The sequence below is a fragment of the Chiloscyllium plagiosum genome, chromosome 15, assembly GCF_004010195.1.
Source record: "Chiloscyllium plagiosum isolate BGI_BamShark_2017 chromosome 15, ASM401019v2, whole genome shotgun sequence".
NCBI classification, from domain to species: domain Eukaryota; kingdom Metazoa; phylum Chordata; class Chondrichthyes; order Orectolobiformes; family Hemiscylliidae; genus Chiloscyllium; species Chiloscyllium plagiosum.
Window position 1 is genome coordinate 9,493,177 of NC_057724.1, and position 21,300 is coordinate 9,514,476.

At 42.6% G+C, this 21,300-nt stretch overlaps 1 protein-coding gene across 3 annotated transcripts in view; it reads right to left on the bottom strand.

Moving 5' to 3' along the window:
• Positions 1-21,300, bottom strand: part of LOC122557098 (plastin-3-like) — a 116,368-nt gene that overhangs the window by 57,370 nt on the left and 37,698 nt on the right. For 2 of the 3 annotated variants that reach the window (XM_043704396.1, XM_043704398.1), the window contains exons 2-3: positions 4,623-4,735; positions 433-596 (exon numbers count right to left, since the gene is read on the bottom strand). In XM_043704396.1, coding sequence (XP_043560331.1) covers positions 433-596; positions 4,623-4,689 — 231 coding nt within the window. In that variant the 5' untranslated portion in view covers positions 4,690-4,735. Of the gene's footprint in view, positions 1-432; positions 597-4,622; positions 4,736-14,156; positions 14,280-21,300 lie in introns of those variants that run through there. The other variant, XM_043704397.1, reaches the window with a different exon arrangement.

Here is a 21,300-nt window from a genome sequence, read left to right on the forward strand (position 1 = left end):
TAACCACTGAGCCATCATGCTGCCCCTGTTGCTGTTGGATTCATGAAAAAAAAAGGGATAAGGAAAAGGAATGCAAAGTTGTTTTCATTTACTGGGCTTGCTAGCATATTTACAGCACATGATGCTGACTGAATAAATCATGCGAACAAGGATCCTGCAGATAACCAGATGAATTGCATCGCTCTGCTTCTGAGCACAAGTATTCCAAAACAAAATGCTAAGCAAGAGCAATTAATTGTTGCTAAGTTGTTAAGAATGGAATCTTAACTCTGCACTTGTTTTACAGGTACTGTGGGGTCAGTCACTGCTGGATTAATTAATGTCTAACATGAAGGACACAGTAAGTTAGGAATGTGGGGCCAACGACCAAGCTAAGTTCTGGGCTACAACAGATTTCTACGTTGACTGAGCTCATAGCACAAGGACACTTACAGAAACAAACTCCTCAAAGCTGATCTTGCGATCTTTGTTTTTGTCTCCTTCAATCATGAGATTTTCAACGATTTCTCGTATTCTGAAGCCAGGCAATGAAAAATTGGCTTCACGGAAAAGATCACGGAGTTCCGAGTCATTAATGTAGCCATTGCTGTTTAGATCTATCCAGATAAACAAAAGTTTTATAATTAAAAATAAAACAAAACAATCATATGTAATACTTGCCAATTTGGAAAAGGCCAAATCAGCTCAATTTCCATCTTCAAATGCATCTAACAGATTACACCCCCCTGGTAATCACTTAAGGTTAAAACCAATTATAAAACATATTATAAGTTTATGCTTACAATTTGCATCTGTCTGCAAGTATGTTTTATACCAATAATGAAAAGTACATCTCAGTCTTGCAAGTGACATGAAAGACATTTAGCACATATGCCTATCATGGTGCATTTAGACACAATGTTTTCTTCCTGTCTACGCACTTTTAACTGCCAAAAATGTTTGCTCCATTTCACCATGCTGTCAGAATTCTGAACAACGCTCAGGTGAAAATGATAGTGAAAGTTTGGCTTTCATCACATTGCGAGGTTTCAAGAAACAAAACGCAATTGACTCAAAAAGTATACTTGAGTGCAAACTGTAAATTGAGATCAGAATAAACAAATCACCAGAGGTCCGCATTTAATCTTGCTATCCTTTTAAGTGACATTAGGACCATTCAATTAATGACTTCCTTTAGTATTTTTCAAGAAAGAGTTGGATAGAGCTCTTAAGGATAGTGGAATCAAGGGTTATGAGGATAAGGCATGAGAATGATCAGCCATGATCATAATGAATGGTGGTGCTGTCTCGAAGGGCAGAATGGCCTACTCTGCACCTATTCGTCTATTGTATTAGAAGCTTATGACATTGATATTATTATTGACAAAATGGAACCTCAAACTCATTCATGGAAAACTTTTGAGGGTGGAGTACGAGGGGTAAATTTCTCAGGAAGCTCCCTCCCTACTTTTATTCATTGGCAGGGAACAGTAAGTCTTTTTGATGCCCCAAGTTAAAAATGCATGCTGCTGAATTAGAAGCAAACCAGTCATTGGTTGTAGGTCAGTATTAAAAATGTGTATGCTTGAGTCCTTCTTCCAAGTTAACAATGGTTGACCAGTATACACAAAGGAAGACCCTAAATCACCTCCCACAAATTGTGTAGGTTTAAGAAACCATCCTACAAAGGAAAAGCAAGTAGTAAAAGACAGGGAGAAACTCCGAGCAGTCACCATGATCCAGGCAAATTACTGGACCTGTAGACTGATGAGCTCCCAGGACCAGTTGGCCTGCATTCGTGTGTCTTAAAAGAAACAGGCGCAGAGGTAGTCCAAACATTGGTTAAAAATCCTCACATCTGTTGGATTCTGAAAGAGTGCATTGGAAAATAACAGATGTAAGTAAAGCCACCATAGCCCCAGAGGACCAAAGTGCTGCTCTTTCAGAGTGACAGAGAGATGATTGGTGGGGTGGGGTGAGGGGGGGGGGGGCGTTTAACATGAGGGTCACCATACCTTGGGAGAGGTACATGCTTGAGAAGGCAGGACCTTCATGGTGAGTCAGTCATTGTGGGAACTGAACCAGTGCTGCTAATGTCATTCTGCATTGCAAACCACTATCCAGCTGACTGAGGTGGCTGACCCCCAACAAACATAACACCTTCATTCAGAAAGGGGGGGAAAATAGGAAGAAGGAAACTGTAGACCAGCTAGTCATAGGGAAACCACTAGAATCCATTATCGAGGTGGTTATAGCAGAATACTTAGAAATCAGATTCAACATGGTTTTGCTTAATGGAAAATGTGGTTGAACTAATCTGTTTGAATTTTTTTTGAGGAACTAACAAACAAAGCTAGATAAAAGGGAACATGTGGATTTTGCATACTGGGATTTCCAGAAGGTATTATCAAAAGTTACCACGTGAAATAAGAGCTGATGTTCTGAGGGTAACATTTGGATAAATGATTGGTTAGGTTAACAAGGAGAAATGGGTCTTTTTCACCTTGGCAAGCTGTAACCTGTGGGGCGCTACAAGAATCATTGCTGGATTGTAGATATTTGCAAGCTGTATCAATGTCTGAACATTGGGTCAAAACTGAAGTTTGTTCGATTTGCTGGTGACATCAAGTTACATCAGAAAACACATTGCCAAGAGGTAGTATACAGCCTGCAAAGAGATACAGATTGGCTAAGCAAATGGTCAAAAACACAGTGGATAGACTTTAACGTGAACTTGCTGACTTTGCTGGAAAAACACGGAATGATGTTACCAAAACAAAAATACATTGCAGATCTGAGTGGTACAGAGGGATCTCAAAACACTGGTACATGAATCACCAAAAGATATTCCATTGTACAGCAATGCAAATGGAAGGTTATTGTTAATTATTAGTCTCTGGAATATAATACGAGGGAGGCTTTATCACATCTGTACTGGGTGTTGGTGACAGCACATCTGGAATACTGTGCCCAAGTTGGTTTCCTCATTTGAAAAGGAAACTAGAAGACATTCAGAGAAAGTTCACTCAATTGAATCCAGGAATAAGGGGTTTAATAGGTCGTGTCTGTATCTGTTGGAATTGAGAAGCGAGGAAATTTTATTGAAACAAATAGTCTTCAGCAGATCTAATAGGAAACTGGAAACGTTATAGAATCCCTAGTACAGAAACAGGCCATTCAGCCCATCAAGTTCGCATCGGTCCGCCCGAAGAGCATTCCATCCAGACCCACCGCCTTACTCTATCCCTGTAACCACTGCGTTTCCCATGGCTCATCCTCCTAACCTGCACATCCCTAAACACCATGAGCCATTTCCATGGCCTATCCACCTAATCTGCACATCTTTGGACTGTGGGAGGAAACTAGAGCACCCAGAGGAAACCCACACAGACATGGAGAATGGGAAAACTCCACACAGACAGTCGCCAGAGGTGGGAACCGAACCTGGGTCAATGGAGCTGTGAGGCAGATACGCTAACCACTGAGCCGCCAAGCCATTCACGCCCCCTCTTGTGGGGGGAAGCTGAGTTCCAGGGGACTCTGTTTGGAGTTGGTGATTTTTCTTTCTCATAGAGAACTTTAGTGTGGAATGGTCTTGCAGAGGCAGTGGAGGCCGGCTCATTGAATTACTTCAAGGCAGAGTTCAGATAGATTTCTGATCAATACTAAAGTTAAGGGTTATTGGATACCAACAGGAAAGTACAGCTTAAACCACAACTAGATGAACTATAATTTTACTGAATGAATGAGTATGAATGGTTTAATTGTGATTCTAAGTCTGATATTGAAAAGGGAATTATAACGCACTAACTGTAGTTCCAGTAAATGAATCTGGTGCACCAATATTAATGGTATACACTGGCTAGAACAACAAGTGGCCATACTGAACACTGTGGTTACAGCAACTTCATTTATATTTTTTTAAGAATTAGAATTAGAATTCCTACAGGGTGGAAACAGGCCTTTTGGCCCAACAAGTCCACACTGACCCTCCAAGGAGTATCCCACCCAAACCCATTCCCCTACATTTACCTTACTCATGCACCTAACCTATATCCCTGAACACTATGAGCAAGTTAGCATGGCCAGTTCACCTAAATTGCACATCTTTGGACTGTGGGAGGAAACTAGAGCACCCAGAGGAAACCTATGCAGACACAAGGAAAATGTGCAAACTCCACACAGACAGTTGTCAGAGGCGAGAATTGAACCCGGGTCCCTGGTGCTATGAGGCAGCAGTGCGAACCACTGAGCCACTTTTATGCAAATGAGGCATATCCCAATAAAATAGGATTGATTTAGTTGGGTTGGCAATGGGTATGCACTTAACACAGCAACGTGGCATGCAAACCAAAAGTGAAACAAATAATTCCATCAACTGGCAGCATTGAGAACATGGTTTATGTTGCTAGCTTATAGCATGAGGGAGTCAAATAAGTGGTTGGTCTTCAGGGTTCATGCAGTTACAGCAGAACATTGGTCCACCATCATTCTTCACCTAGAGATATCATCAAATGATTAGGAGAGCCACTTGATGGTACCACAGGTAGATCCTGCTTCGTGAATAGCCATGTTTATGTGACTCACCAGCAATGTGCTTTTACAGTTGGTCAGGTAGCAGTAAGCATCTGAGGGCTACTCACCAACTTTTTTAAAAGCCTCATGGAGCTCTTCTAGTTCATCCTTTGCAATCTGTGTTACGGTATCCATTTCCTTTCCCACCTATATAATCCAATCTCAGGGTCTGGATTCAAATCTGCAGGGGGAAAGAGAGAGAAATATTCAATTAAGACCTTAAACATCAGAACCACCTCTTTGTACTCTCGCGCAGACTGAAGCAATGGGAGCGTGGTTACAATATTTTGCTTAGTTTCCGGAAACCACAACTGCTGACAGAGACAACTGTCCTGTGGGAATTCAAAAACAAATTGAATCATGGGATTGTTATGGTGTAAAGGGAAGCCATTCAGCTTATAATCTCTGTACTTGCTCTCCAAATAAATATTTCATCTTGTATCATTCCTCTCTAAGGCAATGCCCTCCACATCTTAACTGCACGCTGTGTGAAATAGTTCACCCTTGTATGGCTTTGCCTCTTTATTCTCAATCCTATCAGGAACAGTTTGTCCCCCATCTCTTCTGTCGGGACTTCATGAATTCGAATACCTCGATCAGATCTCCTCTTGGCCATATCTTTTCCCAGTAAAAAACTGTTCAAGTTCTCCAATCTCTCTTCATAGCCATGTTGCTCACCTGGAAACCGTTCTAATAATCTGCACCCTGCTCCTGAAGACTTATGCTCAAACATTAGGCTCTGATTGCATGAGTGTTAGGACCCTAGAAAATGGCAGAAAATGAGACACTGATCTGCTGGAATTTACATCAGTAGCTGCACGCGCAAGTATTGGTGCCACACTTCTATTTCATGGAAACGATGACTTCCAATCTGCAGAAACCAACCTTCAGATTTAACAGGAAACCTCATTGATCAACTTCAGAACTCTCAACAAATTGAAAATAAGTTCTGAAGGAAGGTCCCTGGACTGAGACCTGTGTTTTCTCTCCACAGTTGCTGCCAGACCTGTGTTTTTCCAGCAATTTCTGTATTTGTTAAAAAAAATCTGATCTCCAAATTAAATGGTGTCCCCAAGTACAATTAATCTCCACATGTATTAGGACCCACAGCCACTATGGGTGACACTACACACAATCATTCATCCTTGAAGCAATGCTTTGTCTTGCACAATATAATGCAACTGTTACATGTGAACGGCAATCCCAGAATCTCTCAAACAACCTCACACAAGTTCTCATGATGCACAGTTTCAACCCCACTATCTTTCCTGGTGTGACACCAACCCAACTGATGACACACTATTTTCAAGTGATCTCTCATGCTGTCTCTTGCACACCAGGTAAGACAAGATTGCAAAAAGGCATTTCTTCAAAACCCATTCCACTCCTTGGACATTTACATGGAGAATTCAAACACAATATGTTTTCCTACCAAAGTCCTCAACAGGGTTTAGAATAAAATTGATGTCCAACTTAAGGTGGTAACAGTGTGAATAGGTTAATTCAGAGGTCTAAAAGTCATGACAATGTGCCTTCTACTAGCTCCATTTTGAAACCTAACCAAACAGTCCTCTGATATTATACTTGCCCCTGTCCAAAATGTGCCAGTTGAGCATTATTTGTTTTCCAATTATTTACTTTCACTGCAAAGAGGGGAAAGAGATTACTTGCAATGAATAACAACACAACATTAAATTCAAAGCTGACCAGCCATATCACCTCCTTCGACTCTTGTGGGATCAGGAGTCTTGCCAATCTCTTGGACAAAAGCTTTTAAAATCCACGGCGTGAGAAAGTAAATTTGTAAAGTTTACACACCTTGCTCAAGCTGGCAATCAACGAATTGGCACAAGGTTGGATATGGTCATTTTACCAAATGTCTCACCAAATCCCAAGCCTGCAGGCCCTCTGTTTCTTCCCCTCCAAAAGATCCATCCAGTCCCCCTCCACCAAAACCCTCCTCCGCCTCCCCAAATGAATCCTCCCCCTCAATAACTTTTCCTTCAACTCTTTCCATTTCCTCTAAATGGGGTGTCCACAGGCACTCGCATGGGGCCTAGCTATGCCTGCCTCTTTGTCAGCTACATCGAACAGTCCCTCTTCAGTACACATCCAGGTACTGTTCCCCAACTCTTCCCCTGTCACATCGATGTCTGCATCGATGCTGCAGCCCGCACCCAGGCTGAACCGGAGCAGTTTAGCAACTTCACTAACAACTTCCACCCTACCTTCAAATTCACTTGGTCTATCTCGGACACCTCCCTCCCCTTTCTTGACCTCTCCACTTCATCTCCAACGACATGGACTGACGTTTAACACAAACCCACAGACTCCCATAACTACCTGGACTACACCTCCTCCCACCCCATATCCTGCAAAAACCTCATCCCGTTTTTCCAATTCCTCTGTCTCCATTGCATCTGCTCTGACGAGGAGATAATCCACTCCCAAGCACCCCAGATATCCACTTATTTTAAGCAACTTGCTTCCCCCCCCAGTCATTCGGACAGCCCTCCACCATACCTCCTCCATTCCTCACGCCACTGCTCTAAATGCTCCCCTCAAACATAATAAAGACAGTGTCACCCTTTTCTTTACTTTCAACCCCAATAGCCTCCACATCCAATGTATCATCCTGAAACACTTCCACCAACTCCAAAAAAAAAAAACAGGACATCTTCCCCTACCCATTCCTCTCTGCCTTGCGCAAGGACAATTCACTTCACCACTCCCTGGTCCACCAAACTCAACATCCTCCTCCACCTCCACCTGCCACATCCATATCTTCCCCTGCAACCGGAAAAGGTTTTCTCTACATTGGTGAGACCTAACGTAAATGAAGGGCACATTTCACTGAGCATCTCAGCCGGGCCTGTGAGGGCCAGCCTGGCCTCTCGCTCACTACCCCTTCCCGACATATTTGTCCTCTGTCTCCTCCGTTGCTGCTGTGAATCAGACCACAAGGTGGAGGAATACTACCTTATCTTCCGCCTGGGCAGCCTTTAGCCTGGAGGACTCAACATTGAGTTCTCCAACTTCAAGTACCTTCCCACCCATCCCCCATCTCCCTTCCCAACCCTCCCTTCCTTTGCACTTACCGACCCTTCCTCACAGCCACCACCTGGACTCATCCCTCCCATTGACCAACCAGGTTGTATCCACTACCAGTATTCACCTATCACTACCTCACCATTCCGCCCCTCTCCTGAACCTCTCCCTGCCTCCCCTTTATCTGCAGCTCCCCCTACCATCATCCCCAGTCCTGAGGAAGGGTTACACTCGAAATGTTGACTTCGCAACCTCCTGATGCTGCCTGGCTTGCTGTGTTCTTCCAGCCTCCTGCTTGTCCATTTTGGATTCCAGTATTCGCAGTTTATGTCTCTGCCATTAGTTTCAGCCTTCACCATGATCAACAAACCAGGACCAGGCCAGTTCTAAAGTTCAAAAATAATGACACAGACTTTCCAAAGACCAGAAAATCAGATGGGAGTTGCAAATGGGGACTCTAAAGTCCCTATTGGTGCAAATTGCCCTACATCTGAGAGCTTGTAAAAATATCTATTCAAATCGGAGATTTGGGAGGGTTCCACTGAATTTTAATAAATAGTTACCCAGGAATAAAAAAAACAAACAATTAAATACCTAGTCCATTTCCAAGGGACTATTAAACTGATCTCCCAAATTACCCCATGAAACCCTCAACCACACTTCTCCTAGACCCTTCCCCACCCTCCTTGTTTCCTCACCTCCTCATACCCTGCCAACCCCTGTGACCCAACAACCCATTCTGCACCCTAGCCTCATAGCTCATGGACTAACCCTTTCAGAGGAGTTAAAGATCACACAACACCAGGTTATAGTCCATCAGGTGAATCACCTTATGAAGTTGCAGCGCTCCGAAAGCTAGTGCTTCCAAATAAACCTGTTGGACTATAACCTGGTGTTGTTTGATTTTTAACTTTGTACACCTCAGTCCAACACCGCCGTCTCCAAATCATGCCTTTTAGAGGAGCTAACAAAATGGCTGCTTGCAATACTGGGCCCTTAAAATCACAGAATATGGCAACTAACTGCTATGGAAAAGGGGGCGTCATTTGTCTTCCTCTGATGACCCTGCACTAGAAGGAACTTGTCAGCGTTAAGTATGGGCTGTGTATTTCTGAAGGCACCCTGATCAGAACCTCCTGTCAGAGATGCAGAACACTTTCATCTTGTGAACAAAGAACAGGAATGTCAATCTGTGTGCGATTACAACTCTTCAGAAAATCCACTTGACATGTGAGACAAAAGGCTCGCACTACAAAATGTATACACAATCTTACAGCATCATACAGCATGGAAACAGATCAAACAAGTCAAGCACCCACACGCACCAATTCCCAGTCTCTCCTCTCCTTGCTATGAAAGAAGCAATTCCATTGGCAAATAAGTAAAACTGCTCCAAGGTAGTTGGCAAAAGGCAACATTTTTTTAAAACCGCGTGGTAAAAGAGCTGACAGTCCATTCGACCTGAATAACTGCAGTTCGGTGAATGGACCAGCAGTGAGAAGTACAAAATAATTTCAAAAACTGTTCACATGCTGCTTATCCAACACCAAATAAGACAACAACATAGCAAAATAATCCAAAGTTCTTGAGGCAAAGAGAAACCAAACGAACACTGTTACTGAGCCAAGGACAACAATATTAGGCCACGCGGTTAAAGAATTAGGCTGGAAGGAGACTCTTGAAAAAATGGAGAGACTGGGGATCGGAGGCAGGCAATTACAAAGTTTGGGATTATGGCAACTGGAGGAAGAGTCAATGCTACAGCACAGGAAAATGGAGTGAGACACAGGAATCTGGGGAAACATAAGGAACCAGAGTTGGAGGAAAATCAAACAGAGTTATAGGGCTGTAGGAAGTTATCGAAACATGACCGATTTAGAGTGTGATTTCCAAACCCCAGGCCATTCAGTATTCCACAAGAGGAGGGTATGAAAATAAAGGCTAGCACTGACAGAATAAACTACATGATGAGTCCTGACTACTCTCCTTTTAAAACAGGTCTGCACTTGTCGCTACATTCAAATCTCAGGTGCCTCTCAGTTAAATCAGTTCAAATATAATCAATTTATTCAGTTATCTTCTTCTTAAATGGGTAAAATGTGGGTACAGAGTTCTTTTCTCCTGCCAAGGTTTGATATCTACTGTTGAACTTGGTCTCAGCATTGCACAGGAACTGGAAATAGAAAGACACGAAGGGAGAGACTTAGTCAGCTGTCTGGTTTCTGATCGACCTTACCTCCCCTACCCTCCCTTTCTAGACAGCTACAGATGCACAAGTGTCACGTGACTCAGACAGAACTAACTGGCTTGTAGTCAGCTCTGATACCCACTCAACTAATATCAGACATTAACAATGGCCACTCAGAAAAGGTAACTGATCACTTTTAAAAGTTGTAACCAGTAGCAATAGTTACACAAACAGCAAAAGTTATTGCCTGGAGTAGAAAAAGAGCAGAGCAAAGTGAGGAAAACATTCTTTCAGTGCAGTGTAACTGTCCTAGTACATTATTCCTCTACTATATTGTGTCACACAAAGTTTGAACTGTTGCTGGGCAGAGGTCAATGTCAGGAATGCAGTTTATGTACACACACAGCATAAAGTCTCAAACGGACAGCGTGGCAACGATCGAAGCTAAAGCAGGGGGAGTCTGGAGGTCAGCAGTGCATGTACACAGAGTTTTATCCACTTTATGAACAGCAACTCTGAGAAATGAGTCGGGGGGGGGAAGAGTGCCTAACAGCACTGTTAGGGAGTTTCAGGATTTGATCCAGCAACAGTGCATATAATTCCCAGTAAGGACAGGATGGGATGTTCCCATGCATCTGTAGCCTTGGTACTTCGAGGTAACAGAGGTCGTGTGTTTGAAAACTGTTGCTGAAGGAGCCAGGTTGCTACAGTGCATCTTCTATATAGTACACAGAGCTATGTATGATGTTTTGGTGATGGAGGGAGTGAACGTTTAGATGACGAGCCAATCAAGTGGGCAGCTTTATCCCATACGGTGCCAAGCTTAAAGTCTTCTTGGAGCTACACTCATCCGTGTTTTGACGGTATTCCTTCAGATTATGGGCAGTCAGGATGTTAGTTACTCCCTGCAGAAGCCCTAACCTCTGACCTATTCCTGTAGGCATATTGCCAAGGTTGATCAGGTTCAGTTTTTGGTCAATGAAAATCCCCAGGATATTGATACCCGTGGAATTCAGGAACTGCATTGCCACTGAAAGTCAAAAGGGAGATGGTTCGACCCTGTTGTGCTGGACAGAGTCATTACCTGGCATTTGTGTGACTTGCCACTTATCAGTGTGGAGCTGGAAAAGCACAGCCAGTCAGGCAGCATCTGAGGATGAGCTCTTCAAACGTCAACTCTCCTGCTCCTCAGATGCTGCCTGACCGGCTGTGCTTTTCCAGCACCACACTTTTCATCTCTGATCTCCAGCATCTGCAGTCCTCGCTTTCTCCTAATTGCCACTCATCAATCCAAGCCTGGGTATTGTCCAGGACTTTCTGCATATGGACATGAACTGTTTCAGTACTCCACTTCTGATCTAATCATGGCAGGAAACTCATTGATGAGCAGCTGAAGATTGTTGGGCCTACCCTGAGGAACTCCTGGGACTGAGATGATTGACCTCTAACAACCACAATTTGTGTAAGGTAACGTTTTTGTAAAAACATTCAACCTATTTTTTGAAGCAACCTGCTCACAGACATTATTAGACACCTCTGGAGCATGTGGGACTTGAATCTAGCCCTCTCAGTCCAGGGCCAGGGACTCTACCACTGTGCCACATGAGGGCCTTTTAGTGATGCGTATGATTCCAAGAAAGGTTTCACCTGAGTCCCATTGACATCAACTTTAATTGGCTACACATATAAAGAAAGTAAAAATTCTATGCCCCACCACAATTCTAATTTTTATTTCATCAAACCTTTCAACTCAGTCTTTCTCCTCTACCCAAAATATACTCTGCGATGAATTGGATACAACTGCATGATTTGTTCGGCCATTTCAGGTGACAATTAAGAGTCACCCATATTGCTGTGGATCTGGAGTCAGATCAAATAAGGTCAGATTTTCTTCTCCAAAGGCTCAGCAAGTCACATGGGTTTTTGCAATAAATCACAGAGTTTCAGGTTCTTGTTGCTGAAACTTGTTTTTAATCCAGATTTTGTTAATTGAATTTACATTTCACGAGCTGCATGGTGGAGAGGGTGCAGTGGATTTGAACCCATATCCCCACAGTATTTAAAAAGCAGCAAAATACTCTGGATGCTGGAAACCTGACATGAACGAGAAATATATTGGAAATACTCAGCAGGTTTGGCAACATCCAGACAGAAATATCAAGTTAATGTTTCAGGTTGATCTTTTATCAGGATCAATCATTTGTTTTTTCACTCATCCTCTCTCAAGTTTCTGATTCACAGTAAATACATAGAGCTACTGTTTAAAATAAGGTTGAAGAAGTTTTCCATCCTATACCCATTAAAACATTTTGCAAGAATACAAATTTAAGTGAAAACCAACAATTACACAAAAAAGCTTCGAGAAAATGTGCCACTTTTCAGCTGCGCTTTTCCAGCAACATATTTTCAGCACTTTTCAGCAATAATCAAGCTCTGTAATACCACATTCGAAAAAGTACCAAAAAGTATGTCTATCTCTGATTAGTTCCCAAAATCTGCTCCAGATACAGCATAAAGCAGAGATGGAATAAGTTTATTCCATCAGTTTTTATAGTTTCATCATCGGTAGAATGGAGAACAGAAAAACCCTTAGACGGTGGGCAGTGTGCATTGATATGAAGGAAATATATTCAGGAGACGGAACACACTCCTTCTGAGCGAAGAGGTCGAAAAGGAAAAAGTTGAAAAGCCCTTCATGATTATACTTGGCTTGAAATACTGAATCAGAACAGGCAGCTTCCTTTGAGTCAGTGATAATGGCCATTTGAAATTGACCATTTCAGAGACAGATGTGGTGTATTTTTGGAGGAACATATCAATTTATAATAAAAAATACCAGGACCCAAAAAAGAGGAATTTCATCATTCAACTTTTCTGCTCAGGACCTACTCCTCATTTGGTAGCTGTTTCTACTTTTTGATTCATTTCCATTCAGTCGATCAAGTATTTACAATTCAGTCGAAAGGTGGCCAATTGCCAGAGGGGACGCGTTGCTTTTTCAGGTGAGACAGGACTGTGGGCACACCCTCTGGTGTTTGACGTGATACATGTGAGACTATTCATTTTCCCCATTCTGAGTAGATTGATCACACCTTTTACCTACACTAGCAAGAGGACTGGGAGAATGCATTACAGTCACACATTAAAAAAAAAGGTCATTATCACCAACAATCTGAGCAGATTAAGTTGCACCTCCTCGGCAATTTATCTCATTTACAATCTTGGGCTGAATTCAAACAAACTTCCCAGGTGAGATCATCAACACACACCTTACTCCAACTAAAGCGAAAGAGCAAGATTACTTTCAATAAAGGAGTTACATCCTTTTAACAAAGCGGAGGAAAATAAAAGACTAACTAATGAGGAAATTTGGTCACTAAAATAAATCTAGTGGTGGAACAACTGTGGAACACAAGGTTCACTTTTCCCAACAAGAAGAAGAATTGCATTTCAAACATGTTTGCTGCAGACAGTACAAGTCAAATCTTGAATATTTCCTTCTCTCAACCATTCCACCTCCACACAAAGACTCGCAAATTCCAGGTGAAGAGCCAAAAGGTGTCTCCTAAAAAAAACCACCTAAATCCTCAGTTTCTTTTACTTTATTGCTATGTGCAATATTGTAATAGATCCAGATGAGCAGGGTCACTCGTGGGTTCAGTGCACTACTGCACCTTAAGAACCCTCTGCCACTGACTCCGTAAGCAAGTGAAACATCCCATTTCCTTTGAGATTTGGTGATGAAATGTCTGAAAACAAATCCCACCAGCTCAGCGAGCAAACTGACAGCCTGACCCCCATTTCATATTCACCTCATCAAAACTCAAACCAGCTACTCATTCTGCAGAGTGTATAGACCAATACACTAAAAGCTTGTCTCAAATCACTTAGCTACTCAAAGACACCAGTGCAGTCACCGGTGAGACAGTGGCAAGGAAATAGTGTGAGATTGGTGCTTGCTACAGCTTTCAGCTTGAATACTGAAACTCCACCTTAATCCTGCTGTCTGCGGCAATCTTCACCTTTTAACAATCAAAGTCATCTTCCCGTTTTGAAATGCCGCAATTCTGCACAGAGCAACTTACTGCTTGATACAATAAAATCCTACCAAAAGCAAAGAGAGAGTTTAATCTTCAGATCTAGTTTAATAATAACAATGAACGCTACTGAACGCCAGGACAAACCGAGTGAGGCATCAAATCAAACCTGAAGTCAATTATCCTGCAAGACCAAATGTCACATTTTGAAAAGAATAGACACAGATCAGCCAAAATGTCAAGTTGTTCAACGCTTAGAAAAAACTATTAAACATTTCACTGAGCCAGACACGCTGATAAACACAACCATCACCAAATCATTAACTTACCGAGACTGTTCTGTGGAACAAACAGCAGAATAACTTCTCTCAAGGCAGCCTCCTGTTTAAAGTAACAGCTGGTAGAATACTCTCCCACACCCAACTGGCTCATTGTACAGCATTCCGAACTGCTGTGCACAGAACATTAAATAACATGCCACAACATACCTAGGATGTTAGGAACAAGCACTTTTTGTTGCACAACTGCTTCAAAGATGAGATCTCTTCCAATTTTGTGCTTAGGCTAGCTATGTTTATTTTTTTTTTCAAAAAGCAGTTTTACATTTACTGTACATAATGAATGGATTTTAAGCCCAATTGTCTCCCCATCCCACTACCCCAACCCCTTCTCAGGGATTTGGATTCCTTACTAGCAAGCAGCTTCATAGTTGTTATGTACTTTTTCGAGGCATCGGTTATCCAACTGGGGAATGTTAGCTGCATATTCAATTCTGGTGACTGTGACAACCAAGCCTACCATCTGCATGTTCTTTCTTTGTTTCACAAGATAGTCAAAACAATTATTTTCCCTCAGACCATTTGACATCTTTTAACGCCAGTATTACACCAACACAGCCAAACTGTTTGCCAGGATTCAGGCTGAAAACCTTTCTAATGACTTGTGCTGACTCCCATTGTGAAGAAGAGTTTCCTGCCTATGATCTGAAGGTTTTTTTTTGCCCCCTCGGTCTGCAAAATATACGAAAGTGCCATTTTGGGTTTGCTTTCTCAACCTTATTAAACATCCTACATGTCTGTAACATTTCCTGTAAGACATCCAGTCAGAGTTGAGGAATCTCTCAAATTCTAGTTCCAACATGGATAACAACTTACTAGAATTCCTACAACCAAACCTCTCCACCCAATCTTGTCCCAGAGGTCAGAGTTTAATTCTTTTTGTATTTACTCTTCCATGAGATACAGCATCATTGGCCCATCCTTGAAGTGAGTAGCTTGCTTGGTTATTACAGAATGGTATATGTGACTCAAGTGAAGAATGGTAATCCAAGGGAAATATCAGGGATGATCATTGTGCCACAGAACAGTAATCTGGAACAAAATCCTGCCTGTTGAAGTCCAGGAATGGAAACTGGCTTAATATTGGATTGTCCATGAAAACGGTCATGCTGAGAACCTTGAGACACAAAAGACTTAGCCTTTAGTCTGTAAACTCCACCAAAATTTCCATTTTCTAGTCACCAAATTCATCTCTCTTCCCTTGGTGTGGTATCTGATCCCAAGGTGGGCAATCTAGCCACATATCAGCCACATACCTTATTTCCAGGCCCAGAACACTGCTCAGAGCCCCCCTCCCTCACCTGACCCACTGCTTAAACTTCCCTCTTTGCTGACAAACCTCCTGTCTCCTATCCCCCATACTGCAGGTCTACTAAAATGCTGCTGCCCACGTTTGAACGTGCACCAAGTTAGTTTCCCCTCCCAGTGTTAAATGACCTTTATCAGCTCTTGGCCATTAAGTACCTCTATCCTTGGTCTCAAGTCTCTCAATTGGTTTGATCCTCTTCCAGCCTTGATCTCTAACCTTCAAGACTGGCAAGTCTAGACTTACCAATGATCTTGGGACCTCTGACTTCAGCTACCTACCTCAGTTGTCCCCTCATTTCAGACTCTCCATCCTCCTTTAAGATTCTCTTTAAAAGTCTACTGCTTTGACCAACCTTTTGGTCATCTACCCTAACATCACCTTGTGGGGCTCAGTGTCAAATGGTGTTCGAGATCATTTCATTGTCGATATTTTCTCAAACCATTCAAGCAACGTTATTACACAGCTCTGGAGTAAGTGGGACTAGAACCCAGGCCTTCTGAATCAGAGATATGGACACTACCACTGGGTCACAAGAGCCTTTAACATTTTTCGTATTAAAAGATGAGAAACATGCTTCACCAGTTTGGATGTTGAGACTTCAAGTATATTTACCTGCTATATACTTTGACATGACATAGGTGCAGATGAATAAACTCATGCAGAGAGAGCTTAAACTCCCAAATCACAGCATCCCACCTAATAGGCTGAACACTTTTGCCTCCTCTAGCCTCCAAGTCGCAGTAGTTTGAGACCCGCCATAACAGTGTTAAATGTTGCTCCAAGCTACAGAATACTAATTACTTTTATATGCTTTGTAAATAGTCGAGTCTCCAACTCTGAATAAAGCAGACTTTTAAACTCATCTTAACAAGGCCAGCCCAGAAAGCAAGACGAAGGCTGAAGTCTCTAAAAATATTAAATTGGCGCAAGTTGTTTCCTGTGATGGAAGCAAAATAATTTACTGAGCCAGAATTCCACAAGCAAGCTCATCCTGTGGTTAAATGCAAACCACTTAAACATTAAAGAACTCGAGAAAGTCAATATTTATCTAGTTTTTTCTAATGTATTTGAAATCACATTTGATATTACATTAAAGCTTTTAGCACAGACCACGATAGTGTCCTACAGTAGATTTGTCTGCCTTCAGCTTGATTCTGTGCAACCAAATCTCTTGATCTAGCGTACATATTAACACGGTATACAATACAGACCTGAGCCCACACCTATCCTGACACACAGACTGGCACCACAATCCTTATTCATTCAACAGGTTGGGTCAATGAATTTTACAGCTACTTAAAAATTTTGAAGACCAAATCCTTGTATGTAAATTAAGCTGGCATATGGCCATTTTTGAATAAGAGTAGTTGCTGTTCATGTTGTCAAACCAGAAGAAATGAGAGCTTATTGAATTTTTATTCACTTGTAGGACATGGGCATCACTGGTTGGGCCAGCATTTATTGCACGTCCCTAGTTGTCCTTGAGGTGGCTGTAGTGAGCTGCCTTCTTTAACTACTTCGGTCCGTGTGCTAAGGGTTGACCCACAATGCTGTTAGGGAGGGAATGTCAGAATTTTGACCCAGTAACACCGAAGGAGTGGTGATATATTTCCAGGTCAGGATGGTGAATGGTTTGGAGGGAAATTTGCACGTGGTGGTTTCCCATGTATTTAGTGTCCTTGTCCTTCTAGATAGAAGAGTCATGGATTTGGAAGGTGCTGATGAAGGATCTTGCATGACTTTCTGCATATTGATAGTAGCACAGCGCGTATTAAGTGTTGGCAGTGGATGTTTGTGGATCTGGTGCCATTCAAGCGGGCTGCTTTGTCCTGAACTGTGTCAAGCTTCTTGAGTGTTGTTGGAATTGCATCCATCCAGGCAAGTGTGATGTATTCCATCACATTCCTGATCTGTGCCTGTAGATAGTGGACAGGCTTTGGGGAGTCAGGAGGTGAATTACTCACAGCAGTAGTCCTAAACTTTGATCTTGCTCTTGTCACCAATCTGTTTGTGTAGTGGGTTCTGTTGAGTTTCTGTTCAATGGTAACTGTCAAGATTTTAATAGTCAGGGAATTCAGTGATGGTAACACCATTAAAACTTAAGAGGTTGTATTATCACTTATTAGAGATGGTCATTGCCTGGCATTTGTGTGGCACGAATGTTACTTATCACTTGTTAGCCCAAGCCTGGATATTGTATTCATCTTGTTGCATTTGAGCATATCAGCTTCAGTATCTGAAGTCGCAGCAAATGGTGCTGGACATTGTGCCACCAACAGGGAACATTCCTATTTCTGACCTTATGATGGAGGGAAGGCCATTGATGAAGCCTCAGATATTACTCTGAGGAGCTCCTGCAGAGATGGACTGGAGCTGAGATGACCTCCAACAACCACAAACATCTTCCTACGGTTCCATCTTCCAACCACCAAAGAGTTTGACCCGATACCTTTTGATTCGACTTTTGCTCAGGCTCCTTGATTTGGCCACACACAGTCGAATAAGACCTTGATGTCAAGAACTGTGACTCTCACTTCACCTTTGGAACTTTTGTCCCTGTTTGAATTAAGGCTCTGATGAGGTCAGCAGCACAGTGATCCTGAGCAGGTGTTGCTTGATAACACCTTCCATCACTTGACGAATGATCCAGAGTAGACTGATGGAGTGGTAATTGGCTGACGGGGGGGGTGTGGAGGTATGTGAGCACGTGCGTGCACATGCGCGTCTACATACTTGGGAAATTTTCTACATTATCAGGTACAGTTGTAACTGTACTGAGACAGTTTGGCAGCAGGGAATTATGTAGGTGGCATTGTTCCATAGACACCTCTCCAAGAATAAATCAATGCCTAATAAGCAACGTTACATATAAACATATCAGGATGGCACACCAGGAAAATAGAACAATCACACAACGGAGCATTCAAGGGCACTACTCAGAGGTTGGGGGCCAAATAAAGGGAGTTTTTAATGTGGCCTGACATGGGAGCACTTGATGCAACACTAGGTGCCTGAAATGATATGTCTACTCCTGACAAACTCTATCCTAAGCAGCAAAACTAAAATTACACACATACACATCACACTCACTTGAATTGTATACAAGTAGCTGCCTCAGTGTCAAAGAGGGTGGTGCTGGAAAGGCAGAGCCAGTCAAGCAGCATCTGAGGAGCAGGAGGATCGATGTTTCAGCCCTTCCTGATGACGGGCATATGCTTGAAATGTCGATTCTCTTGCTCCTTGGATGCTGCCTGACCTGCTGTGCTTTTCCAGCTCCACACTCTTTGACTCTGTCTCCAGCATCTGCAGTCCTCACTTTCTCCTGTTCGACAAGTTTCATCCAACTAGTGCCAGATATTGCTAGGAGAAGCCATACCTCTACAGCAGAAGGTTGAGGGGTCAAGTCCCACTTTTGACGTGACCTCGGAATCCAGCTAGACGTTCAGCACAGCTCTGAATCTTCGGAGGTGCTGTCTTTCAGATGCAAAGTCCATTGGAGACTTCTTCTGTTCTGCTCTTTCAAGTGCCGATTAACAGACCCTGGCACTACTTTACAGGAGGTAAACGTCGATTTTGCCTATCCTCGGATGCTGCCTGAATTGCTGTGCTCTTCCAGCACCACTAATCCAGAAACTACTTTACAGGAGCAGGGGCATTATCCCTGGGGGCTTGGTCGCTATTTTAACCCTCTAGCATCTAAAGAACTGATTACTCGTTGCTCCAAATAGAAATTGCTGAAAAAGTTCAGCAGGTCTAGCAGCTTCTGTGGCGAGAAATCAGAGTTAAATGTTTCCGGTCCAGTGAGCCTTCCACAGAATCTTATTGCTGTTTGCAGGAGCATGCTGTGCAGCAACAGGATTCGACATCAACTGCAATGTCAGGCCATGTTGCGGCTGTACAGGACATTGGTCAGGCCACTGTTGGAATATTGCATGCAATTCTGCTCTCCTTCCTATCGGAAGGATGTTGTGGAACTTGAAAGGGTTCAGAAAAGATTTACAAGGATGTTGCCAGGGTTAGAGGATCTGAGCTACAGGGAGAGGCTAAACAGGCTGGGGCTGTTTTCCCTGGAGCGTTGGAGGCTGAGGGGTGACCTTATAGAGGTTTACAAAATTATGAGGGGAATGGATAGGGTAAATAGGCAAAGTTTTTTCCCTGGGGTGGGGGAGTCCAGAACTAGAGGGCATAGGTTTAGGGTGAGAGGGGAAAGATATAAAAGGGACCTAAGGGGCAACTTTTTCCACACAGAGGGTGGTATGTGTATGGAATGAGCTGCCAGAGGAAGTGGTGGAGGCATGATAAATCAGATTTGATTGCAACGAGCCCCTTGAGTGAAAAACCTGGGGACAAAGTCTTAATCCAAACAAACACAAGATGCATTTCCAAGTGGTTTCAGATAGTGCCAGAATCTGTCGGAGTGACTGCCTGATATAGTGCCCAACTAAACTTCCACTGCACTAGCTGAACTAAACACTCATCTATCTCAACATATGGAGTTAATTTGCTCCAATTCCCTTTGTTAAGGATCAGTCTGATACGGTACTTCTGAAGGGCAGAGGATTAAAAGGCTCACAAATGGAAAGCTCTGGATCTCTAGCACACAATAACAATTCCCATGATGCCAGCACAGGACGGCAAATGTTTGAACAAATGCTTTCTGATGACAAAAACTGTCAACAGCACAGTTTACTCTTCCATGGTGGAACAATATTGAACAGGTTTAAAGAAAAGCTGACACCAAACATAAATGCTGGAGTATCTGATTACTGTGCGTGTTACACATTAATTTGCTTGAAAGAGTTTGGCTGAACATTTTTATTTAAAAAATTGCCAATTTGCTGGTTTCTGAGATAGCAATTTTACCTGTCTGGATTTATTCCCCTTGACAGATCTGAATGTACTACCCTGCAGCATTTAACTGTTTCAGAAAATAAGTCTGGAGGATGTTCTGAACCCCACTGCTTAATGTGAAACACCTTGATAAATCTTTGTATGAATAACATCCTGCAAAAAAAATTCAAAGGAAACTATTTGTATAATGTCTTCTAAAACCTCAGGAAATTCCAAAGCTCTGTGCAGACATCAAAACACTTGGACATTTAGTCACTCTTGCAAAAATGGGGAATGCAGCAACCAATCTGCAGTGTGCCACAAAAGCCATGAGGTAAGGAAGGAGGCATTTTGTTTTCTTTAAAAGTGATGGGTGAGGGAGACATTTGTCCAGGACACCAGAGAAAAGGCCCCCCCCTTCCTCTCCTTTGAGCGGCACCGGGAGATTCTTTATGCCCAGCTGAGGGGGTGCAGATGACATAGCTGATGCCAGCAATTCTGACAGTATCGCATTTTGTTTGTGCTGCATGAAGTGCCAGTCTGGATTAGCCAGCCACGTCTCAAGAGAGGTGCAAAGCCACAACCTCCTGTCCCATAAGTGGGAGTGATGCCAACTGAACCATTGTCCTAACATGCGATAACTTGGAAAAGCGAGTATAATTTTGGAATGGCAACTGTTATTAAAACAAATGAGTCAATCTAAAAACTACATAATTTATACACACAGCAATCCATGTATATGCTCAGTAATGTCATAATTTTAAACCAGTAATGTAAAAGAAATATCAATCTAAACTTTAGAGTTCACTTAACTGAAAACCTTTGCCTGTTCTCTCAATTTCTTAGAAATATCTTCCTTATTGAGACAATGGTGTAGTGCTACTGTCACTTGTCTAGTAACCCAGAGACTCAGGATAATGATTTGTGCTGGTACAGGCACGTTGAGCCAAATGGCCTTCTTCCATTACACTTGAGAGATAGATTTTAGAAACGTTG